The sequence below is a fragment of the Ambystoma mexicanum genome, chromosome 12, assembly GCF_040938575.1.
Source record: "Ambystoma mexicanum isolate Mex_15411 chromosome 12, UKY_AmexF1_1, whole genome shotgun sequence".
Lineage (NCBI taxonomy): Eukaryota > Metazoa > Chordata > Amphibia > Caudata > Ambystomatidae > Ambystoma > Ambystoma mexicanum.
In genome coordinates this window covers 1190702580-1190729355 of record NC_090936.1, presented here as the reverse complement: position 1 = coordinate 1190729355, position 26776 = coordinate 1190702580, and the positions used below count along the sequence as shown (strand labels likewise).

General features: G+C 44.4%; 1 protein-coding gene across 4 annotated transcripts in view; it reads left to right on the top strand.

Moving 5' to 3' along the window:
- USP15 (ubiquitin specific peptidase 15) overlaps nucleotides 1–26776 on the top strand; it is a 709686-nt gene that overhangs the window by 470291 nt on the left and 212619 nt on the right. For 2 of the 4 annotated variants that reach the window (XM_069629847.1, XM_069629849.1), the window contains one exon: nucleotides 17239–17514. In XM_069629847.1, coding sequence (XP_069485948.1) covers nucleotides 17239–17514 — 276 coding nt within the window. Of the gene's footprint in view, nucleotides 1–17220; nucleotides 17515–26776 lie in introns of all 4 variants that reach the window. The other 2 variants (XM_069629848.1, XM_069629846.1) reach the window with 1 other exon arrangement.

Sequence of the window (26776 nt, the reverse complement as noted above, 5' to 3'; positions counted from 1 at the left end):
TCCCAACGCCAAGAATGTAATAAAGGTTCTGAAATGTGTAGCTCTTGTATCTGTCATACTTGTGATACCATGCTTCCCTTACACTAAGAAATAGCAAAAGTGAGCTTTTACATTGTACATTAGGACATACAAATACACACCGCCAACTGCAGAAGCCTCAGCTGACTCATGCAAGAACAGAGTCCGATGGGACACATGCTGACTTCAAAATCCACACGTCTTCTCTTACGAAAGCCCTCACCAGATGGTGACAGTAGAAAACAAATATTATAAAATGAATGCACTGTGCCAAACAGAAGGTGTTAAATACCTTGCATTCATGATGCTCTGGAGGCTCACAATGATACAGCTCAAGTTATCCTTCTATAAATAGCGCTCTTGCTTGCATCATGGCCCGGTTAACTTTTGCCTGCAGACTGCTCAGCTGGTGCATCAGCTATGTCATGAATGACGACCCGGCAGAGAGGAACTATGCTGCTGGGTCCAAAACTTCCTGTAGCTGCTCTGGCTCGGTGTTCCGTATGGATCAAAAGTTTACCATATAACCTAAAACTCCTGCAATGCTTATGCTAAGTTCCTACCAAAAGTCATCTATCGGGAGTCGAAATTGGAATTAAAGGAACCAGAGCTGGAAGTTGCTCCGGGGATTTAGGATTTTCCTCTGATCGGGAGTTAGTCATTCTGTCCTAGGGGCTATTAATGTCCAGCCTGATGATTGGAGCGGCCCTTAAATTGCGGAAATCTTTTGTTTCTTAGGTTTTATTTTTCCTCTAACAAACTGTGGCACCCATGCAAAGTGTGCCTTCCTTGTTAGAACCGCTCTTTTTAATACTGTGATACTCGTGTCTTGTGCTTGCTGACAGTTTCTGTTGAATCCTCCGTCTCTTGCAATGATGCTTTGTCTTCACTGTTTTTTATGTTCTCCTATTTAAATTGCTTTCCCTTTTATTTCTTTGACTATTCTTGTATGTTCTTCCGTCTTGCTGCTACCTGTTATTTAGTCTTTACAGCTACATCATAACTATGCCACTTCATCTGTTACTGCATTAATCTCGGTTACTCTCTCTTAACTGCCACAACATTTTCATTGCTGCTGCCGTCCCTTTTTCTATGGCATGTCCTTTCTCAATCTTGCTCTCTGCGCTTGCAGAATGAGGCACTAATGAGTAGCACACAACAAATCCAACTTCCAAATGAGCTGCAACTATAACTCTGTGTCTAGTACACATCACCACTCAAGCTTTACCTGTCTTGTACAGGTTTACTTATGCACCTTCTAAGCACATACCCAGACACATTCAGTTGATGTCAGATAGCTGGATTTGTGTGGCACTGGTTAGATTGGGGAGCCAGAAAAAACTCGGTTTGAGTCCAGTTAGCCATGCTCTTCTAGACCCTGTCTGGGAGCTAGATAGCAGTCAGTTTCCAACAATGGTCTAGTTTGAAGTGGGGATATACAGCACTAGCCCTCAGTCTCATTTTATCTAGGTATAGGTCACAGGCTCCATTATGCTTTATTATGTTCCTTGTACAAGCTAGAAGGCTATATGATAAGCCTTGGGGATTGCTACCACTCGGCCACTCCTGTGACGTAGGTGACCGATTTCCAACACAAGTGCAGAATTTCAGTAAGGGCAGTACCTTTTTCCAAACAAGAACTTGATTTGTTTGCACCAGGAAAGCTGGCCTGCCCTCCGGATTCCAAGTATCTCACACCTCAGTATTTCTTTATCGCATTTCAACGCAAAACTCTGTCCCAGGTGAACAAGAGCTTTTTATGTATCTTCGTTTAATAGCACTGCATGTTTCAACATTGTCAATCTTGTATGGAGCCAGGAAGCAAAGCTACAGTTATTATGACATCCCTAATTTTTTTAAAAAAAGGTATGCAAGAGTGCATGTAGGAAATGAATGTATGGAAGAATTTATTTAACTTTTTGGATCATATGAATATCGGGGAAGGAATTGAGCTGGAACAAGACGGAGCTGCACTCTGGCAAACCTTTTCAGCAGTGATCAAGATAATGGCAAATTGCACAAAATCGTGTGTACAGCTCTAGGCAAGCTGGAGCTGCTTTATCTTATGTAAATCAGTCCAAAATCATTTTATTTAACTGCTACTCCACAGGGGTGGACTCGGTGCATGTTAAAACAAATATAAAACAGTGATAAAATACAATATAGATAGAGTACAATCGACATTAAAAAAAATGATACATTGCAATACAAAATAAATAACCAAATAAGAATTCGGACACAGAGGGCAGTGAACCTAGAAACAACGAGAAATCACCCTGACCAAGAGCCCAGAATATTGAATCGTCCAGGCCTATATTATAAACACACAGCTCAGTTGGCTCTCCCAGCCCAGCCCCCCACAAATGCCATGCCACAGCTTTCAAACTCAGTCACTGTGATGAATTGCCATCTGGCAAAGTTGTGAAAGTCCTGGTTTTATTTGTATTACTTAATAAAAATGTTGCATGTAATTCCATCTCTGAAAAGGTAATCTGGTAATCGGATTCCCCTTTTTATAAGCACAATGCCAAAAGCATAGTGTGTACTTGTGCCTTGCTACATCAGTATCCTGGTCTGCAGCACCTGCTCTACCAGTATCACAGATAAGGTTCACAGGTCACAGATGCCCATCTGACAACTGCAGTGACAGCCAGGCCTCTGGAGCAGAGAGGCTGCATTCAGGATATTGTGAGGAGAACCCTGCTGAGAGTACTCAGACCACACACAGGGTGGTCGAGCCCCATGGAGAGAGCGACGACAGAGCTGGTGTCATTACTACATTGTAATAGATAATACATCTTGTTACCCAGAACATTGTGTCCTGTTTTCTCAATCTCACAGATGAGCACCCCTGTACCAGAGCTTTGATTATCAGAATTAGCCCATGATGCTGGCAGGACAAACGCTAAAATAAGCCTTGCCTGATTTAAGGCATGGTGCATGACCCTACTTGCAATCATTGCTGCCACATCCAATTTCATATCACACGTGCTTGCTCCTGTGAGCCAGCTCAGCTGCTGAAAGTTATGTGCATTCTGGCCAGACAAGCTAATCCTACCAAAGTGTCAGGACGGGATCCTGAATGGCCATGCCTCCTCTTTATGAAAGTAGATAATGCCCTCCTCCAGAGACAGCCACACAACAAGCAACTGTCTTGAGACCAGGCATCAAAGGAGCACCCCCATCCAAAAGGAGTAACCTACGCCAGAGTGCTGCATTTCTAAAGGCCTTTAATCCTAGTGAGAAGGGGAGGGGCGGGTTAGTGTAGACAGAAGATGGATGTACAGTTGAGGAAGACTTACACCATCTTGTTTCTCTCTGCGCCTCTCCCTCCTGTCCCCTCCACTTCCTCTAGAACAAAGCAATTTGGGTGTGATGTCAGAAGAGTAAAGTCTGCTTATTTAAGAACTGGGATTGGACCACTGTAAAGGACCGGAGGGGGGTGTCTGTAGCCAAGATTCTCTATTGTTGGTGCGTGGTCGAGCAATCAAAGCCTAGCTTCTCAGGAGGTGATGCGGACTGGTTCTTAAGTACAGTGTAGTCCCCAAGCACCCACAAAGGAATGTCCGCACACTGCATTGGTTAAAACAGTTTTTATATAATTAATATTCAAGGTTATGTACAATATCACGATAATTCACTTTGTACTCAGTTATCTATAATGGCAAATCTATACAGTTCTACGTGGTACCACAATTACTATTCGATCTCTTTAAAGTGCATCAACTGTACGGTTAAATGTCACACACATTGGTTTGTAAAGGAAACCAACAATAGATATAAGAGGAAAGCAGTTGGTTAGAACAATTGGCAGAATACTGGCCCAATACCTAGACACAGTTCTGTGTGGAGATCCCCCCCACCTGGGCAACCTGTAGAATAAAGATATATCACAAGCCCAGTCCATATTATGTTCAGAAGAGTCTTTCCAATAGTTCAGCAACCCCAAAGTACCTGGCGTTGTAGCGTTCCTTGTCGGGGAATCAACGGCCCTTCTTGAGTGCCCTCTCTTTAAGGCAGGAGTCACAGGTCATCAAACGTCCGGTGAAGAACAGGTTGAACTACGGCGTGAAGTGGCAGCTTCTTTCCTAGCTGTGCTCGTCAACGGGGAAGCGTAAACGTCCTGCAAGGAAGAGGCGTGCGGGGCACCTCGATGTCGATAGTTCTGGACGGCAAAGAGTTTGAAGACACTGTGGCCCAGCAAGGGTGTCGAGCCGTCGGCGTCTCTGTGGTCTTTGGGTGGCGGGAAAATCAACGGCGGATGCTCCTCGGAGCATCGACAGCCTGGCCTTCTCCGGAGGGATAAGGCGGGCGGCGGTGCGGACGAGCGCATCCGTGAATCGAAAGTTCAATGCACAGCGGCTCCGGTCGACAACGGGGGCGGAAAACAGTCTGGGCACTTCTCCTTGTGATTCTGCAGCGGTCCCAGTCTCCGGTCGGCCGCCTGTCATAGGTCTGTCTACCAGGGAGCTTTGGCAAAGATCAGCTGGTGCACAATGGTCACTCGTAGCTCGGGAAGAGGGCGCCTTACCAGGTCCTCTCTGGGTCAGTCCTTGGAGACACAGAAGCTTTCAGATTGATGGAGAGCAACAGCAATTCTTCCCTTCCAGCAGGGCTTCAAGGTCAAGCTTCATTTTCACTCCAGTTACTCTTCATAGTTTGGACTTCAGCTTCTGAACACTTCAGAACACTTCCTAGCAGTGAGAGGCACCCAGATATACTGTTGATCTCCCATTCATTCTGCTGGGTCACACTTAAGCAGCCGATCACTACGAAGGGCATACAGCAGTCTGTCAGCCAATCAGGCACACGGTACATTCAGGCCATTCTTCTCCATCCAGACACTCACAACATAGAATGTGGATTCGGACAAGTACCACGCCTTTCAACACTACACACTGCATTCATACCAGTTTCGGGCAGGGCTGTCTCAGTCATTGTGTCAAACACCAGATACCAGACATCCATTACAAGAAGTGTAGATTCGTCACACACTTCATTCACCCAGGTCCCACCCACAGGTGTACCCACAACATACGGTCGTTCGGAAGGCTCCAGCCTGTCTGGTCTACACTTCCCCACACTACCATATATGGAACTTCCACCCAACAGCCAGTCAGGGGGAAGAGACGGAGTCAGGGCTTCCCGGGCCTTCGGGAAGATCAAGGTAACAGGCGATGGAAGGCAAGAGGCCACGGGGCCATCTTGTCTCCATCAGGAATCTACCGATTCCCATGACCGGGCCTGGGCATCCCAAAATGGAGGACGTTCAGGGCACCAGTCCATTCAACACAGAGCTGCCACCAGCCCGTACCCTGCTCTCTGGGCCACCCACAGGTCCCCAATAACTTACACTAGGGGCACAGGGTTGTACCCCCACCCATGGGTGCCATAAGGGTATCCCATGGGTCTGTACACAAACCAAAAGAGAGAGCTGCACCGCCAGGAGTCCCACATGAACTCCTGCGCAGAAAACACAACAGATAACACAATAAAAAGAAGTAAAGGAGAGCTTGCGGTTACAATTGTTAGTTTGACACAAATGACAGTTCTACTGTATTATTGGTACTACCGCGCACCGCCTTACTTCACAGATATAAAGTTATTGTATTTAGTTAGCAAAGCCATCTATGATAGTCTTTTAGGACGGAAAAAGGTTGGTTAATCACACAGCATCAGAGCTTAACCTTTCAGACTGACGCTTTTCAGACTGACGCTTTTAAAGTTCAAGCCCAAACTATACAACGAAGTCAGTGTAGGCGTGGATCCGAAGTCTTAAGTAGCAGAATGGCAAAGGCTCCTAAGGATACTTTCAGTGTTCAGGATTAGTTACTGATATAATACAACGTGAGGGACCCTGCAAAAGGTCTCCCTAAAGTGACACAAGCTGGCAAGCTTCGGTCAGGGGTAGATGGACACACTGGACACCTCTTCACGCACACTCCAATCAATCACTCCACAGAACCTTCAGTTAGGAGAAATGCTCATAGCTGGATTCTCCTCGGTCTCCTGATTCCTGTCTGGTGACGAAAGGAAGGACTCTGAATGGGATGCCTCAGTAGCAGTATCGAGAGAGGACCCTTGGCACAGATTTTTTCATTTTACTTGGTCGGTCTACAGTTTTGGCGCCTTTTTCTCAGCACCAACAAAGGACGGTGTTTGTCAAGTCTATCTTCTTCGCTTCTGAACTCCTGCGCTCTGATGAGAGGACTTAGATGAGTCGGATCATGCCTCTGGAGGTCCAACTGGAGCTCACCAATGGTCTAGACGGATTCGGCCTTGCCAAAGACGTTGCACTGCAAATGGGTTGGAGGTCTCCTGGTATTCGCAGTCTGCAACGCTGGAAAGGCACAGCACCTCAGGAGATGGCTCAATTTGTAGTTCATCTAAGGGCTGGTTGGTCCTACCAGCCAAAAGAGAAGTCTTCCTCTTTGGGGCTCCTCTGTAAATTAAAAAACGGGTTCATGAGAGCAGTGGTTGCTTCACAGTGATTGGAAGGGTCTGCAGTCGTCTCTGGACGTCTTCAGCTTGGATTCTTCTGTTCCAGTGGTTTGGCTTTCATCTCATCTTTTATTGCGTTTTTCCACACACTCCTCTGCAACCTCTCAGCATTTTACAGAAAGGAGCGGGTGGCTGTCCAATCAGGACAGCCAGCACCCAGTGGGAACTGGTTCCATTCACGCACTCTGGCAGACAAAGGGCAGATTAGTGAATAACTCCTCCCTCACTTCTTGCCTGCCCAGACACACAGGAGCCTAGGCGGGGACACCCAAGGGTTCTTACCAAAGGCAGAACACACACAGACCTCCCCATCCCAGAATGGTAGAAGGACTAACCGAGAACAACAATAGAAATAGTGAAAAAAGAAAGGAGCCACCATGTTAGGACATGGGTGACCCTGTTGTGCACAACCGAGACACTGAATACAGTCTGCAGTAAATAAAAATAAAAAAGCACAATAGTTGGTAGAACACGTCCACTGCCACCAGCCATAAATATAGGGTTGTCTGTGACTAAAATGTCACAGGAGCAGACAGAAGGGGGATACTAGGTATTCCCCTTAGTACTCCACAAAGGACTTTGGATAAAAGCGCTATATAAATTCAATAAATTACAAATACACATAAGGTGATGTGTGCCAAATAAGCAATAGAACCCGAGCGGCCCCGGGGCATTACCAGAGTCGGTAATGCCCCCGCCGCTCGGGTTCTATTGCTATTAGTATCCCGGCCCGCAGACTTTGCGTGGCTGGGGTACTAAAAGCAATTTTTTTCTGTCCTGAAACGCTGCGGCGTGTCAATGCTGCAGCGTTTTGGGACAGAAAAAAAACAACCAAGTGTTCCCAGCGCGTCCGCTCCCGAAATAGGATAAAAAAAAAAGGTAAGTGGGATTGTGAGGGCGGGAGTGGGACAGGGGAAAAAGAAAAAAAATAAGTACCTGCGTTCCCAGCGGTGGACGAGGGAAGCCCCCAGCCGCGTGGAAGCGCAGAGCGGGGATAGCCTTGCTCCGAGTCTCCACACGGCTGGAGGCTTCCCTCGTCCCCCGCCGGGGATGCAGGATCAAGAAGGTAAGTTGGGGGGGGGGGGTAGGGAAGGGAAAAAAAACTTACCCGGCCGGGGGGGGAGGGAGGGGGCGCAAGGGCAGCCTCTCAGCCGCGGGGATGCTTCGAGCCTCCTCATTGGCTGAGGGAATGCCACGCCCCACGCCAGGGACAAATGCCGTGGAATCCCGACAGAGGGATTCCCGGCCGGGTAGGGACCTGGCGAGAGCCAATCAGAATGCTTGTTGCATTCTGATTGTCTCTCGCCGGGGTACTAATCTCTCATAGTATAAAGTTTTAGGAAGGATACAAAGTATCCTGCTATCCTTAAGAACTGTAGTTAGTTAAGGATAAGGAAAGAATCTCAAAGGAGCACCTAAAGGGTTCCCAGCAGCACTGCACATAAGGTGCCCGCCAAGGCTTCAGTGTGTCTGGAAAGGCAGAAGTCAGGGAGGGTCCCGAAACTTCCCTGTCCTTTGTCTCTAGGTGTGCCTGAGTGACAGTTCTGATTGGCTGGCTGTCTGGGAGGACAGCCACCCTGCTGTGCGATTGACAGCCTAGGGCTGTAAATGAATGGGAACTTGCTTAAAAGGCGAGGTTTTTGGGGACTAGAGGGAGAGTCGACCACTGGAGGACAACATCCGATGAAGGAGACTAGAAGAGACGCCAGCAGCACCCTCCTGGACCGCGAAGTGCCCGGTGAAGCCTTGCAGCTGTGCTGGCCCTGTTTTCGTTTCGACTGGGAAGATATCCGCAAGGGACGACTTCCTCCCCTGGGATGGTGGGAACAACTAGCCTTGAGACGAGCTTAATTTTGGCGCAACCCCCGACTTGTAGTAACTTTCCAAAGCTGCAGGATCCCAATACCCAGGGGTCACTGACCATTGAGTGCATTGTCATCGGAAAAGCGAATCCGGCCAAAACTTTGTGGGCATCCAGAGGACCCTACAAAAGCAGGAAATCTTCGCCCAGAGTCCCCTCACCAGAGTCTAGGACCATGGGAACAAGTAACTTCCAACCAGAGCTGTTTGTTCTTCTTTGGTGCTGATAAAAAAAGGCACTAAAACCACAAAAGGCTGCTGAATCACGAAGAATCCATTTCTGCAGAGTCCCTCTCCCGAGTGCTGCCGCAGAAGCCCACCAGACTTCCTCCCTTTCGTTACCACGACTACGGACCAGGAACAAGGGTCTGCTACACTGCAACAGGAAGGCATCCAGCTGGAACCAATTCATTTCACAGGTACAGTGGGGCTTGGGGTACATCTACCTTTGGCCAAATGTGGTGCTTCGTAGCTTGGGGTACCATATTAAACCCTTTTGAGTTGACCTCATCTCACTTGTACTTGCCTACCATCTTGTGCTTCATCAAGGTGGCTCCTCTTCAGCTTCTGTGATTTTCCACTGAACTACTGACTATTTTAAAACATGATTCTAAGAAGAGTGCATCAAAACTTTGAACTGGCCCATTGACTTTGCCTGTCCTGGCTCCCTGAAGGCCCCATTCTGAACCTATTGGCTTTGACAGTGCTTGTTCCCTTACAGGTTTTAATTGTTGAACACTATTATTGCTGGGATAAAAGACTGCCTACATCCCTCTAGGAGAATCTACCTGTTTTTCTACTTACAAAGTATGTTCTGATCGGACTTAAGTATTCCCTCCTTGAAACACAATATTGTAATGGTGATGGCAAATACAGTTTATTACTGACCTCATATGACATCATGCAGTGTGCTGGAATATGCATAACCTAAGAAAGATTTACTCGCCTACTTTATTGCTCTTGTTGAACTGAATCCTAACTTTGAGATGACTGTTACTATTAGGTGCTGCATTTTAAAGATTGTCTAATTTATCCTCGTATGTGTGTGTATATATAAATACATTCCTGATGCTTGTGAATCTGCTTAGAATCACATGCTGTGCATATAGTCCGACATCTAGTGGAAATTGCAGAGTATTGCATCTTTCTTTCGAAAACCAAAAGGGGTCGTCGACATAGGTGTGACTGTAACACTATCCCGACCTGGAGTGTACCCAAAATCCCTCACGCGTCGAGGTCCCTCAGATAGTTTTTTTCTGCCAATTTAGTTGGTCGCCTATGCCGAGCTTGCAAGTTATATATTGCTAACTTTGTCCCCACGACCTGCGGTCGTCTAGTCTCCTGACTAATCTTCTCGACTACTGCCACGTGGGTTCCCTGCTACCGAAGACAGCTACACCTGCTCAGCAACTGTTTGACTGTCGACCGCGTAGCCCTTACAGTAGGGAGAGTGGGGCCCTGGGTTTATTCTTCTCTAAGAATGTATTTCCTTTACCCCTCTTTCTCCTCTTGGTCTGGCTGCTGCTACCCTCTGCTATGGAGGGTACGCCCTTTAAATGTTGCCCTTCGTGCAACTGCAAGTTTCCTTGGAAGGACACCCATCGCTGATGCAATTGCTGTCTTCCTCGAGACCACGACGAGTGCTCATGCAAGTCCTGTAAACTCTTTCGACTGAAAACGTTAAAAGACGGGCAGACTTAACGGTGGGGGCCTGTGCTATGCAGGCCGAAAGCCTTTTCCCCCGTTGGCGCTGTTGCTTTGGACAAAGGAATCAGTCGGCAGCCATGGCTCCGAATTGGAAGCCATCGACCTCTCAGGAGATCCTACAGGCTCCCAAATGCCCCTCCCTAACACAGACCACCCCACTAGCTCTGAAATGGGGAGTTCACACCCCGGCGACAAGGGCACACACCCACCACGGATAGAAGAACCCACAACCCCTAAGGCCTCTTCGACAGAGTCGTTGAAGAAGCACACAATGCCAATGGGGCCACCGAAAATTTCGACTGAGTCTTCCAAACCTCGCATTTCGGTGCCCTCCATGCAACCGCCTTCTTCGTGGCATGCGACTGGTCATCTTTCTGGAACAGGCCTAAGTCCTCGGTGGAGTCACCGACCACGACAGTGCTGTCAGGCACTTCGAGACCTTCGATTCAACCGCAGAACATCCACAAAAGCCTTGCAGCTATCATTTCGGCAGTCGCAGTGCACAAGGGCTCCCCCTCTCGTCGAGAGGAATGTTCTGAAGCCCCCAAGCCTCTCGCTAAGGCCTTATTAGGTACGTCTCCCCCCTTCTAGGCAACCTTTTCCAACTCCACACTCTTCTGCCTCTTCCCTGTGGACTAGGGAGAGATTTGAACAATACATGAACAAAATGGCCCAATTAATTGACTTTTCTGACAGGTACATTACCCACAAAAGACCCAGGCAAGAGGATTCCTGCCCCATTCCTTTATAAACTGCAGAAATTCCCCATCTCTGCACATGGACACCATATTTTCATATTTCAATGTTGCCAGCACACAGAGTACCTCAGGTTCATGCTAAACAAACACTCAGAAGATGGTAGATCATCTCTTCAACCTAGGTTTCTCCATCAACGTGAAAAAATTCCAGCCTAAACCCCAATCAAGTAAAATAATTTCTGGGGCTCTAATTCAGACCAAAGTCGGCCTCCTATTTCACTCAGAGAGGGTTCAAAACTTGCTATTCCAGATACCTCACTGTGTAGCTAGTCATCAGGTGACCGTGCGACTGTTGGGGATGATGGCTTCCTGCGTTTACCTAGTATCTCGCTAGTCTGCGCATGCAGCCCATGCAAGAGTGGCTTTCGAGCAACTGGTGTCAGGCCAGTGGGATGATCTAGTGGTTGTCTCGGCAGCCCTCGTTCAGTCTCTGCAGTGGTGGTCAAGGGAAAACCTTCTGCATGGGAAAACCTTCACCACCCCCGCAGTAGAAGCCACTCTCACCACAGACTCATCTCTGACGGGGTGGGGGGCTCACCTCCTTCAACAGATGGCACACACTGTGTGGCCCCTAGCGGTAGCATCCAATCACATCAACCTGTTATAACTGCTAACAGTGTTCAAGGCCCTGAAGGCCTTCCAGACACACCTCCAGGGGAAAACCATTCTAGTCCTCACAGAAAGTACTACAGCCATGTATTACTTAAACAAAAAGTGGGGCACTCACTCTCTAGGGCTGTCCAAACTGTCCCAGAACATATGTAAGGGGGCTCTAAAGCACAAAATGTTCCTCCTTTCACAACATGATCCAGGGGTGTCTAAATCTTCTAACGGACGTACTCCGCAGAGACCTCCCCCCCTACCCGTAGAGTACGAGTGGCGGCTACAGGGGGACATTGTACTCCACGTCTTCACAGAATGAGGCTTCCCAGAGATAGACTTGTTCGCCACGCTAGAGAATGCCCAGTCCCCATATTACACCTCCAGAAACCAGCAGAACAGCGCCAATGGGTACAGTCTTTGGATAACATGGTCCAAGAAATTCGTCTATGCTCTTTGCCCCTCCGACCACCCCCCCCCAAATCTCCTGCTCAACAGAATAGTGCACAACCTAAACCAAGAGCCAGTTAGGATGATTCTGGTGGCCCCTATGTGGGCCCGCCCATCTTGGTTCTCCCATCTCATGGCAATGTCGGTCTCCCCTCCCAGGAAGCTGCCATGCCCGTACAACATGATGTCTAAAGACCAGGGGGGAAACACTACATCCATGCCCTCAAACTATCAATTTAGCAAACTTTCATAGAGTTCGGGCACCTCTAGCTCCCTCAAAGATGCACGGAAACCCAACACCAGACATTGCTACTCCAGCAAATGGAAGCGCTTTGTCATCTGGTGTAATGGCAAGGGTATCAATCCTATTGAATGCTCACCTAAAGATATCGTCATTTTCCCAACCCACCTCTTAGATTCAGGACTAGTTTTCAATACCCAGGGCAAGGTTTCATGGTGGAAAATTGCTGTAATTAAAGCCTTTATGGAAGGGGTAAAAAGACAACATCCCCCTATTTCCAACCCAGCTCCCGGGTGGGACTTGAATGTTGTTCTTACCAGACTAATGGGGCCACCCTTTGAACCAATCCACAAAGTTAGCCTTAAGGCAGTCCCCTACACGTCCGCCTTCCTGGTGGAGATCACCTCTATAAGTAGAGGTGGTGAACTGCAGGCCCTTTCAGTTCAGGACCCATTCGTCACGATTCACAAAGATATGATGGTTTGAGCACACACCCTCGTTTTGCGCCTAAATTTATCTCAAAGTTCCATGTAAACCAGTCCATAGAACTACCCACCCTTTTCCAAAACCCCACTAACGTGACTGAAAGAAGCCTCCACACACTGGATGTAAGGAGAGCGGTCATCTACCATCTGGAAAAGACAAAGCTTCTAGGAAAAACAAATCAGTTCTTCGTTTCAGTGGCAGCTGGTAGAGAAGGGGACCCTGTCTCTAAATCAGCTATATCCAAGTGGATCATAAACTGCATCGCACTGTTACACTCTTGCCAAGAGAGATTTACCCCTGACGCCTAGAGCACCCTCTACCCGGGGCACAGAGGCTACCATAGTGTTGGGGAGAATTCTCATGTCTGTGCTAATTCCCTTCAACCTTACAGACCCCCAGCTCTTTTGCTGGACTTTAGGACTTTTCATTTCTAGCCTGGAGTGAGCGAGACCTTTTTCTCACTCATGTATTTTTGACATGATTTGGACTCTGTTTCTTTGTTTCTGGAGTCTGACAAACTCCATAGGCATCTACTTTTTGTAGGGACACCCCGCACCTTCAGTGTACTGTCACAGAGAAGTCCTTTGGATTTCTCCTCTAAATACCTTTTCTTGGGTGAACTACCGTTCCCAAGAATAGTAAAGTGAACTTGACTTTACTTAACTTTTTCCTATGTTGGTCCAGCACTCCCCATCTTATGTGGAGTGCTGGGGGGTTACCTAGTAGCCGCTTTTCCGACTTTATCTGGTTACATTTTTCATGTTGCCCTCACTACATTTAATGGCTAGTGGCAGTGGTTTAATTTTCCTACGATGGTGAATTTTTACTGCAGGCTGAATCCGCAGCTGCAGTATAGCCCCCATGGGTGACCATTGTGTAAAAATGGCTGCAGTCTTTTTTTTGTGCCATTTCTTGCTTGTGAGGTCTTTCTTGGGTTTTACTTTGCGTGCCAAACCAGGTTTAATCATTTTGTTCGTTTTGCCTTTGGCGGGTTTCAGTACTGAAACCCACCTCTGGCTCCAGTGTGTCTGGCAGGGCAGGAAGCGAGGGAGGTGCCCGAAACTCCCTGTCCTTAGTCTCCAGGGCAACCTGAATGCACCCAGTGCTGATTGGCTGGTTGGCTGTCCTTGCAGGACAGCTACCATGCTGTGTGAGTGACAGCTAGGCTGGGCATGAATGGGAGAAACCTCCATAAAGGCGAGGCTTCTTGGACAAGAGGCAGAGTCGACACTGAACGGAACACCCTCCTGGACTGTTGCACTGCCTGGTGAAGCCCTGCTGCAGTGCTGAAGCTCCTTTTCCAAATCGACTAGAGAAGCTCCTGAGAGTACGACTTCTTCCCTTGGGTTGGTGGGATCAACTAACCCCAAGACTAACTTTACTGGAAGACCTTCCCCAACTGGCTGTACTTCTTTGGTGCTGCTGGAACTTAGTGCTAGGGTTTGAGAAATCCGTAGTTGGGTGCATTGTCTTTAAGCTCCAGTAAGATCCTGAGGACCCTACAGAAGCAGGACGACCCAAGCTCGAGTCACCTCACCAGAGTGCTGGACTCGAGGAGTGAAGGAACCCCATCCAGTGAACAAGATCCGCGGGGGTGCTATTTGCCGGTAGCTGAAACTGCAAAGTGCAGCTGAACTGAAAAGAGCCTGTATCTGCTGCCGACCTTCGAAATGCAGTGCAGGAGTCCTCCAGACGTCCTCCCTCTTGTCCCCACAACTGAGGTCCAGGAACCCAGGATCTACAACACCGCAACCAGGACAGAAGCCAGCTGGATCCTCTTCTAACCTAAGGTACTGTTCTGACTAAGGGGACTTACCTCTTTTGTCTGTATCTTGCATTATCTCACTTGAGATTTGCAGTAGCTTCTTTTTGAAGAGTTGAACACTACTTTGACTTTCACAAGCCTAACAGCTTGTGACCCAACAGTGATTTTCTACAAACGCTCTAATTTTGTGCAAGACTTTTGTGCCATCTTCAGAATTGCATCAGCTCCTTAGACATTGTTCAAATTGACTTTGGCTGTCATGGCTCCCTGCACAGACTTGTCTAACCCATTGACTTTGGTTCCTTCTGTCCCTCATAGGTGGTACATTGGATTCTAACTAGTATTGCTGGGAAAGGTTTAATCTAGACTTCATTGGGGGATTTAAAAGTGCTCACATGCTCCAAGAACCTGTTAACCTTTCCTCTTTACCAACCTCAGAATTTTAAAAAAAAAAGTGATATATAAATGCCATTACTGTCCTAGCTAGTGAAGTCACCTCGGGGTGTAGGAAGTGTGTATGAAGCATCTCTAAAGAGTATCTACTTGCTTAACTTGATTCTGAGAAAGTATTTTGAATTGTATTTTTATTGTTGCACATTGCCCATTTTAAAGAATGCTTATTTAAAACTGGCTGTTAAATAATTATTTTACTAGAAAACCTTGAGTGTAAGTGGATACTTGTATTTCTTGTATTTGTGGATTTCGATGTTAAAGCTCTACAGCTCACATTTACCCCTCTTGAGAGAAGTCTGGATGCTCAGTCACTCTACTAACTTTTGTAATGCAGACCTATTACCAATACCAAGAGGACAAGGTTGGAGTAGTCTCCCACAGTGTTACTACCTCAAATCTTGCCTAACACATAGCATTCATTGCCAATGTTCCTCTTGATTCCATTTGCAAAGCAGCAACCTGGAGTTCTGTACACACCTACACCTTTACACAACACTACTGCCTAGATACACACTCTAGGTCCGATTCTCAGGTGGGACAAGCAGTGCTAAAACATCTCTTTGCTACTGTTCCTTCTCACATCCCACCATCTCTGGCTACTGCTTGCTAGTCTATGCACAGCATGTGATTCTAAGCAGATTCACAAGCATCAGAAGATGTGCATTACTCACCGTAATAGCATTTCTGATGAGTGTATCTGCTTAGATTCACATGCACCCCACCCTTCCTCCCCTCGTGGAGTAGAAGGAAAATAGACCTCTTACACCTTGTCTCTTCTATACTCTCTCATGCTGACTATAAGGCCGCCTCACACAGAAAAAACACAACCGAGGGACCTCGGCGCTTGAGGGATCTTCGATACACTACACGTCACGTTGGGGATAGTGTTAGTAATGCCCATTTCGACGTCCCCTTTCGATCTTTGAAAGAAAGATGCAATACTCGGGGATTTCCACTAGATGCCAGACTATATGCACAGCATGTGAATCTAAGCAAATGCAATCATCAGAAATGCTATTCCAGTGAGTAATGCATGTCATTTATACTATAACTCTAAGTGCGTAAGTGTTTACTTGGATCCCTGTATTTACTGATTTCATTCTACAGCTCACATACCCCACTTAAGATAAGCCTGGCTGCTCAGTCACACTACCAACTTTTGTAGTGCAGGCCTATATTGAAAGGTGCGTTACCTAATACCAAGTTGAACTCTACAAATTCGTATCTAACACTGCTCCCACTTGGTCAATTTTTGGAGCCTATAGACTCCTAGGCCACTTTTATCCCTTTTATCCCCAAGAACATATACTTTTAAGGAACATTGTGGTTATTACTTGCCTTACACCCCTGAGTCAGTACTCTCAAGGGCTGCATTATTCTATCTTTGCTTATTCTGTGTTCTTTCCTCTGGGGGGGGGGGGTTGTGTAGTGTTTTTTTTAAGGTACTGTGCTGACTAAGGGGTACTTACCTCTTTTGTCTGTAGCTCGCATTATCTCACTTGAGACTTGCAGTAGCTGCTTTTAGCAGAACTGATTTCTGCTCTACACCACACAATGGTTGGTGTAGAGCAGAGATCAGCTTGTGGCCCAAAAGTGATTTCCTACAAACTCTCTAACTTTGTGCAAGACATTTGTGCTATCTAAGAAGTGCCTCAGCTCCATAGACATTGTTCAAATTGACTTTGACTTTGGCTGCCCTGGCTCCATGCAGACTTTTCTAACCCATTGACTTTGATTCCGACTGACCCTCATAGGTGATGCATTGGTCTTGAACTAATAATGCTGGGAAAGGTTTTATCGAGACTTCATTGGGGGATTGAAAAGTGCTCACATGCTCTGAGAACCCGTTAACCTTTTTCCTTCCCTAACCTTTTCCTTTTCCACACCCTCAGAATTTTACTAAATGCAAAAGTGATATATCAATGCCAATACTGTCCTAGTAAATGAAGTCACCTCAGGGTGGAGGAAGTGTGTATGAAGCATCTCTAACGAGTATCTACTTACTTATCTTGATTCTGAGAACGTGTTACGAAGTGTATTTTTCTTGTTGCACATTGCCCTGTTTAATGAATGCTTATTTAAAACTGACCGTGTATGCACTTAAGCCTCTACTCCCCCTTGTACTCCTGTCGGCAGAATCCAGTTAGTCAGTCACCTTCTTGTCTACGTCTCGTTTTACCTAAAACTGAGATGAAACGTCATTCGGTCCTGTTGATCTGTTTCCTTGGCCACTCCAATTTGTTCATGTTTGCACACATTTTCCATCTATTTGTTTCTGTCTTTCCTTGAGCATATGAGAAATGGCAAATACACAGGCATTAAAATGTTTAATTCACAGTTGTTTTGAGAAGCGTTAAAAGGCAATTTATTTATGGGACCAGTTGTTTTTGCTGCCACAGGTGAGATGGAGACGGACGAACCAGATGACGAGTCTAGTCAGGATCAGGAGCTTCCTTCAGAAAATGAAAACAGCCAGTCGGAAGATTCTGTTGGGGGAGATAATGACTCTGAAAATGGATTATGCAGTGAAGAGAGTTGTAAAGGACAGCTTCCCACGGGACACAAGAAACGTTTCTTTACATTCCAGTTCAACAATTTGGGCAATACTGATGTCAACTATATCAAGGACGACACCAGGCATATTCGATTCGATGATAAGCAGCTTAGACTGGATGGTGAGTTATGATTGTATTTTACAAAAGAATGTGCTATCCTTATCTTTTGTAACTGTCAGTGGTTTTTGCTGTACCCATTCCTTCTGATAAGCATCGTATCAGCCACTTGAACGCAATACAAATATGCACAAACACCTAATAAGAAAATAGGGCATATGAATAATACTATCAATAAATAGGGGAAAACGGACACTTCGAAGCTTGCCCACTGCTTCCACCCACACATCTCCGCCGATATGCTCAATCCACGGTGCTATCAGAGCAGGGTCATAGGAGGATCTCTTTCATTACTGTCTTATTTTAAGAGGAACTTTATGGTAAAATGGCATCTTTTAATTTTATGGATTACATAAAATATCGGTTTTCGAGTTGAAAGATATTTCTGAGTGCATCCTCATGCAGATTCCTCATCTAGATGGCTATCGCTCGGGGCAAGCTGTTCTTGGAAATGTTCACCAGCGGGTGTAGTTCAGCTCGACTACCATCATCTGAGGCATTCAACTTCCTCAACTCCAGGAGTACCGCTTCTGTATAACACTATGCCCCCTTTACCTCTAGTTGCTATTTTTCCAGTGTTAGGAAAGATTTCTCTTGTTGCAACTTTCTGTCCATAGTTCCTAGGGACCCTGATCTTTTTGCTCTGTTTTTGAACCTCCTCTCACTTTTTGGAGGGGAAGTAAAGCCTTCAGCTTCACTTTTGCCTTTTGCTCATTTATTTTGGGGAAACTGATCAGTGCTTCAGACTGTCAGTACTGGGGGAAACTGATCAGTGCTTCAGACTGTCAGTACTGTGGGAAACTGATCAGTGCTTCAGACTGTCAGTACTGGGGGAAACTGATCAGTGCTTCAGACTGTCGGTACTGGGGGAAACTGATCAGTGCTTTAGACTATCAGTACTGGGGGAAACTGATCAGTGCTTCAGACTATCAGTACTGGGGGAAACTGTTTCCCTTTTGTATTTTGTGACTTTTTAACCTTTTACACAGCATCTTAAAATGCAGTGCAATGGGGTTACTTTTGTATCACAATAGCTTTTTACACTTGGGATTTTTGGTTACTTTTATATGTGCCTATAGACAAGTAGGTGACAGATTAATTTCTACCGTATGTGTAATATTTTTAGTGTGCACATTAGAGTTTGCCACGTATGGCTACTAAACATGGCTAGTGCCCTAAAATGGCAGGGCCACAAGATTTTCACTTATTTGGCCAGATGGTAGTTTGGCCTTCTTCCTGCCTTGGGGCAGGACAGGAAACCAAATAAGGCCATGCACTTGCCCGAGAAAGCTGCTGTGTCTGGGCAGGTGTAGCCATGTGAATTACCTGATCTCCAAAAACCTTGACCAGGGCTTCAGCCCTTGAAGTAGTGGGACCAACTAGTGTCACTTTTCCGCAGTTGCACCCAGAACTTTGGTGGTCGCCAGCTTGTGATACAAATCACCTTCCCTCCACATTTCAGCATCCCAGCATTAAGGAATCCTGTCCAAGAGAAGCTACTACAACGCAACTAGAAGGAAGCCTGTCATCGCCTGTGTGCGTAGACCGTTGCTGAGCTCGCCTTCCCTCATCCTATGAAGAGGCCTGCATCAGTGAATCTTGTATATCTTAATCGCCAGGGGTTGCACCTGGACCTGTCCGGAAGAACCCTTGCAACCACAGCTGCTGGGCACTGAAACCAACAGTGGGAAATCCATCCTCCAGCAAACACACTATACCCACCAAACCCACTGGTCATCTGGGGAAATTGGTAAGTTAACGCAAGGCATTTGTCCCCCTCCTGTCCTCCATAGGATAACATTGGGAACAAGTTTCTTTGTCTACTAGCCTTCCATTCCACTGCCTTTTGGTCATCGAACCTGGGTGGTATTTTCTGAAAGATAGCACAATTACTTACCTTGCTACCATTGTTGAATATCTTTCAACAATTGCCAACACAAGTAAATTCTAACTTACCTTCAAAGACTCATTCTGGGCAGAAGCATTGTGGCCTTTGTGACTTTTGGGTGCAAGACCCCATTCTTCTCAGGGCTTGGACTTCTTAAGCTACGGAAATCACTTGTGAATTGGCTCACCATATACTGCATTATTTTACATCCTTTCTTTGTTTACTAATTTGAATGCTTTTTATGAACCTATGGTGAATGTATATTTGTTTAAGTATTCTGCTAGTTTCTTTTTTCATTGTGTAGAAAGCCTAGAATAAATATTTATATTTGTATACATTCCTGTTTAAATTGAATTATGGTGTATTACATTGTGTAGACTCATTGAGGGCCCCCTAACCCCACTCACAAACTCACGAGAATAGCCTTGACTGCTCCAAGTTTACCTCGATTGACTTTTGGCTAACCTCGGAGTTCCCTGTTCCATAAAAGAAGGGTGGCCTCCTAAAATCTGTCTACCAAGACAGATTCTAGAAATCCATTTTAACATTCAGCATGCTGTCTTTCATGAACACTCCTTTGTAAAATGTTGTTGCGCCAGAATTACTAGTCCCAAGCCTTTTGGGTTTAAGCACTGGTGTGACTGCATCTCCAAGAGGTCCAGTACTGACCTGCACAATGTTTGTGTGTGATTTCTCATGGTGCACCATGATGTGGAGCACCATGGGGCTGATCAGTCAGTGAACCTCAGGGAGCGGCTCACCAAAGTGGAGGTAGGTGGTCCCCTGTTGAAATGTTGTCCGCGTCTTTGGAGCTGGAGATGGAGTATCCTACCCCAGAGAAACCATACGAGAGGGAGGGCACAATATGGCGAAAAAACATTTATGCTCCCACAATGAGTCACACAACTCGTCTTACTCCTCCTTATCCACCAATTTTAGGTAAGATTTTCATATCAATGAGAAATCTTCCTGAGCTGTGTCAGAACATTTTGCTGGACAGGTAGATTCTTTTTAGTTATACCTCAGTGAGTGGGAACCTTTTTCGACACTCAGTCTTTTACTGTTTTCATGGGTGTCATTTTTAAGACTCTCCATAATGTCTTTCAAAGTTATCCTCTTTGACAACATGGAAATAATTGCCTGTTGTTGCTGGGTTGCCCTAGGGGCTCCCCTTTTAACTTTCTCTGGCTAACCTTGTGAGAACTACTGTTCCCAAGGGTAGAAAGGATCTTTGGATCCCTTTTTACATTTTATTAGGCGAGACCAGCACACCCCAATTTATGTGGAATGCTGGGGAGATACTGAGTATTTCGAATGGATTGTGTCCTCCGACGGAGTCCTCATCCTATGATAACTATCCTTCCAGCTTCAGCTGCTTCGGAATTTGTTTTTCGACAGGGGGGCGCTGTGCGCCGTGAGTCGATGTCCCTTGAGAGCCTCTGTTCGACTGTCGACATCATCATCATCAGTATAAATAGCGCATGCATTGCCTGTTGGCTTCAGTTCCGTTTTTCCAAGCTAACGCTTCAAAGAATTACGGCACGCTTCGGTTCTTCAGTGAACTTCATCTGCTATTTTCGATCAACGAAAATGTCTTCCCCCCGTCGGCTTCATTTACGCCTAAGACAGGCTTCAAGAAGTGACAAGACGGTGGATTGAAGATGTCGATCGCCGACCTCCACCGCATATGTCTGTGGTGTCTTGGTACTGGTCACCATACCTCCGACTGTGGCTCCTGTCAGGCGATGACCGAAAAGGCTTTCAGGGAGCATAAAAGTAAATTGGCGGTGGGGAGGTTGCATTCGAAGTCTCCTTCGAAGAGCTCAAAAAGAAAGACTGAGTTGAGGGATTCTCCTCGGCGGAAAATATCTAAAAGATCACGATCGAGAAGTCTGTCGCCCCATTCTTCATCTTCGAAGAAAGCCAAAAAACGGCGTCAGTCACCTTCGACCTCTAGTGATTCCTTGGCTGAAGTAATCAAATGTCCAACTAAGTCGCACTCCCCAGCAAAATGGGATGCATTTCGTTCAGAAATGCTTAAAATCTTTGAGAATGTGGCACAACCCCCTCAAAGGTCAAGCAAAAAGCCCATGCCCCTGTCGATCTGCATCAAGACAAAGGGAAGTCGAAGATGAAATCTTTGAAACCGAACCATAAGTCGGTACAGCATCGATCCGACAATTAATGTTTGAGGGCTTCGACAAGTCAGGAATCTAGTCCATCAAGGGTTACTTTGGAAAAAATAAGTCAACGATGCCTTAGCGAACACATTTAGCGTCGGAGACGTCGATTTCAAAGTCTACCTTTCAATAGTTTTGACAAGATAAAAGAATAAAATAATACAATATAACATTATTTTTACATTATTAAATTTGAGTTAACTTAGTACGTATCGTTACATTGCACTTGACATTAAAAAGGAAGAGAATTGCATATTTATGTCCATTATTGCAATATACCACGAATTAATATTAAAATAAGATCAAGGAAGTTCATCATAAATATATTCATTCTCAACTTATTAAAGTATAGGTCAACTTGTATAATTTGGCGAGTTTTCCTTATTCATCTAACTTTAGTGATATTATGAATTTAGCAATTGCCACTTGTACCCACTGTAGTTTGGAATGAAACCGTTTAATCACAGACTTTCAGATGTTAATAATCGGTAGTATATGAAATAGGGTTTCAATATTACATTTTGTTGATCAACTTTATGCATTCTGTAAATAAATGATACAAAGTATCATGCTGTTCTTGGTTGCCGCAGAATCTACAGAAGCTGTCGCACGTTTTAATCTGCTGACGTTTTTCCAAAATCTACCTAGTTTTGCACAAATTTAGATGGGTCATATAGACATACCGATGTTTGGGACTTGGTAAATATTATTCCATTTCTCGTAATCTTTTTTTCAACAAAGGTATTTTCTTTATATACCCAATATTTTTTACATGTTTCTGTAGTCCGTATACAATCAGCATTCCACAGTTTTATTTTCACTTTAGTTGGATTTGTCATGAGCAAATCCTGTGAGATATCTGCCGCATACATTACATTTACCGCGTGGTTTCTCCATTGCAACGGAAATGTATGCTCTGATTGTAGCATATATTTGGATACTTTGTTTACCAATAGATTCCCATCTGATACATTTATCATCTTTCTATATAAACTCAAAACTCTCCATGAATATAGGGCATATAAGGAAGACGGGCCTATTTCAAATCTTCTAATAGCCATTGGTTGGCTTTTAGGTAGTTTTAATACCCGATTCCAATGTGTGCCCTCTATTCTTGTCCAAAAGTTCATATTCTGCTGTGGTTTGGCTTCAGCCCCATATAGAACAATAGCAGTTGCTTTTTGTTTATAAAAGTGTACAAGTGCTGAGCAAGAGAACTTGCCATATCTATTTTTGAATTATCACTGCCGGTGATGTTATCATATTCGTTTTTGCTCTAATTTCTTATACATATGATTGATCAGTAGTTTGACCACTAATGATAGTTCCAAGATATTTATACTGTTCTATGATGTCCAGTTTGGTTCCATTTAGATGCCAGTTTGGAGTCATTTTTCTCTTTCTTTGTGTTTTTGGATAGCAGCACATTACTTTGGTTTTCTACATTTATTTTTAGGTAATTTGAGGCTGCATATTTCTCCAAAACATTCAGTAAACTCTGAAGACCACGTGGGGTCTTGGACAATAACACTAGGTCATCCGTGTAGCATATCCATGCTACCGACGATGTACCGAGCAAAGGAGGGTCTGATTGTTCAGACGCAAAGGCATTTCCCATGTCTGCTATATAGAAGTTAAACAGGGTAGAAGCTAATACACATCCCTGTTTAACTCCCCGAAATGTAGAAATAGGACCAGACAGGAGACCTTCCTGTGTCAGTCTCTCAGATGGTGGTATTTGTATGAAGTTGCGTGATCCGCACCACTAGTGGTTCTGGACATTCATCTTTCACTAACTTAGATAGCAGACGAGATCTGCTTACAGTATCTAATGCAGATTTAAAATCTACGTAGGCCATATATATGGATTGTTTGGCGCGTTCAATCTGTTGTTGGATTGCCGTAATAACTGTCAGGTTAATGGACGTGCCAATTCCTGGAATGAAACCCGTCTGGTGGGGATGACATAGATTGTGTGGTGATCCATCGAGTAAGATCTCTCAAGGTAAGTCTTGAGAAGTGTTTGCCTAGCACATCCAGAAATTAGATGGGTCGATAGCTGCCTGGATCATGACAACTTCCCTTTTTAAATATGGGCACAATTATCAATTTGCGCCACATTGCTGGGATAGTTTGTAAATCTAGAGCTTCTACATAGATGAGATTTAATATCCAGGCCCAGGATATCGGGTTAGCCTTAAATATAAAATTCGACAGGCCCTCTGGTCCTGGGGCCCTCGAGTTAGATAGTTTTGATATGTCGAAGATAATATCCTCTATATTAAATTCTAATCCTACTTTGGTATTTCTGATGTTTGTGCTCGCTATTCTCTTCAGGCGAATACAGGTTGGTAAAGTACTCAATCCAAGCTTGCTCAGGCACCAGCGTTTATGGTTAAGGCAGCTTGAGGCGCATTGGTTACTTGATTTAATTGTCGCCATATAGCACCTAAGCTTTTTATGGCTAGGGCTTGCAGCATTTTCTCGCCATCTTGTTGATACATGTGCAATTTTTCTGCTTTTAATCCAGTTTTTATATTTTAATCTTAATTTTTATTTTGCTGCATTGCACAGATGTAGAGAGTTTATTAAGTTTTCTAATCTCTTTACGCAGTAATGTCTTTTGTAGGTTGATGTCCGGATCAAATATGTTTGTGTTTAAACAATACTTTTTGGTTCCCAAAGAGTGTATCTCTAAATAATAAAAGAGCATATATATAAGCCCATCAAGAGAGAGATCAATTTTATTCTCGAATCGAATTACTCGGGCAATCATTCAATTCGCTCAGGTGGTGAGGAGCCCACCTTAATCGATTCCTGCCATTGGGTATTTCGATCTTTAATCTCATATATTTATCTGTGTCTGAAGGATCTTGACACGTCCATGTCATAGTCAATTATGATCACTAACCTGCTGTTCTTGTATTGCAAATTGACCTATTTGTGCAAACGTGGAGCGATCTGTATATATAAAGTCTTTTTGGTTCAGACGATGCCACGTTGATTGTGCCGGAACATCACCAGCAATCGTGCCATTAAGCATCAGCAGCTGTCTAGATTTACACGTTTATTCCATCTTGTTAGTGCTATTTTCTGATGTTTTTCATTTGACATGCAATGTATATTTAAAACCCCCATGACCAAGATTGCGTTTACCTTTGTCTCGAATACTATCAGATCAAACATTTCCGCTAGAAAACCATGGTCTGATATACTAGCGTGGTTCCAGTATGTTTTTAAGTGCTATAACCCGAGTATTATATGAGATTCGTGCCAACATCGTAAATGGATTAGGTTCCGCCCATTTAGTCAAAGCTAGTTTATATGACATTCTAGTTGCTATTAACGGGCCAGCCATCGGTCTACTCTTTGCCTATTGAATAGCCAGTATAGTGATTGTTAGTTATCCCATATGGGTTTATTCACTAGCCAAGTCTCCTGTACTACCACGATATCGAACCTATCAAGATTGAAATCTTTGTTGATCAAGTGCTTATGGTCACACGTAGTCCAACTCACCAACTTGATAGTCTTAGATATAGTGGCATTTGGTGGCTAGAATATTTCCCTTAATCAATGTTGTTCATTCTTTTGATTCCAGTAGACTCTAGTCTCAAGTCGATCATATCTAGATTTGTTTGTATGTTGTTCCTCTCCATTCAGAAATGTATTCACACTTTTCATATTTCCTCCCAACGCCTGCTCTTTTCTTTTTTCCCCATCCTTTTTCCTGCATTGATACGTATGTGAGCTCAAAACCAAGTTCATACAGATCTCGTCTGGCCTGCCATATCAGATTCAAAACCACGCCACATTGAATCTATATTTTAGCAATGGATAAATCAGACTTGTATAAAATTATATCTGATTTATATCTGTGGTAGTCAGATCCTCTAGGCTAGGAATGTCTGCAAATATATTTAGTATAGATGTTCTGTTCAAGTCGTACATCTCACTTGAATGTGATCTGAATGGGATTATCAATGTATGAAGTAAGGGGCCCGTTTTACGGGTTTCAGTATTATTCATATTATTCTGTGGTTTTGCTGCTCTTATTGTATCACTTTCTGCATGAAAATATTTGCCATAGTGTCTATGCGACTGTTGTCCATTGTCCATGGACTGGTCAACAGAGCATTTTATATCATGTCCCGGAATTAGATGTTGTATAGATATGTCTTTTAGGGCTAATCTTTGTTTTAGATTGGTCAGTCCACTATTCTGGGATGATATTTTCTTTACTGCTTCGTGATTGCTCAGATTTATAGGTGTTTTTGATATATTTTTTTTAACATCAATTTCATGTAATAAGTCATCTAATGGTTCATGCCAATCTTGTAATGGTCGATATTGATTTTCACTGGTTATAGGGGTTCCATTATATCTAGCAATTTTGCGTTTAATGTTTGGGTTTTGTCAAACTTTTAATGAATTGTCTCGTCTTACATTGGTCTATTACAGTTTGTTGTCTTTGTTTTGTTGGTTGTAATTTTCTTTGCAGAAAAGCTTTCGACTCTCATTGATTTACGGAAAATAGATATATCTTCTTGGTTTTTCACTGGTTTATTCATCAGTTTTTTATTGATCACTTTCGGTTTCTTTTTAATTGATTTCTCTATGCTCCCCACCAATGGCAAATTAGAAATCTGAGTTTGTTGCATTAGAGTTTAAGCTCCTCGCAACATTAGCTACATCAGTATCAACCACCTGAGGATTATCAAATTTTCCTGTAATTATTGTTTTAGTAACATGGGTCTGCTTGCCCATTGAATGTCTTTCTTTACTCATTCCGTTCAGGTTACTCAGATTATCGTCTTCAATGATCATGACTACAGGATCACAATCCTCATGCATAACTTCATCTTCACTATTAGCAGTTTAAAATTGTTTATTTTGTTGCCATTCCTCATATAGCTTTATGATCCTTGCGCTATATTCCAATTGATTAAGGCTTGATTTTTCTTGGTTCCACAATATTTTTTCCACTAAACTCGTTCGTATTTATGTATCCATTATATCGTAAAGCCTTGACATGGAGGTCAGCGCTAGGTTCATAGCTGTCAGTCATTTCCAACAAGCCAATAGATGAAGTTATCGCTTGTTGTGCAACCGCACAACTTTCACATGTGGTGGGTGTTATTTGCTTTATTGATTGCAAGTGATATGGATAATGGCGATGAATTATTTGAGCCATTGT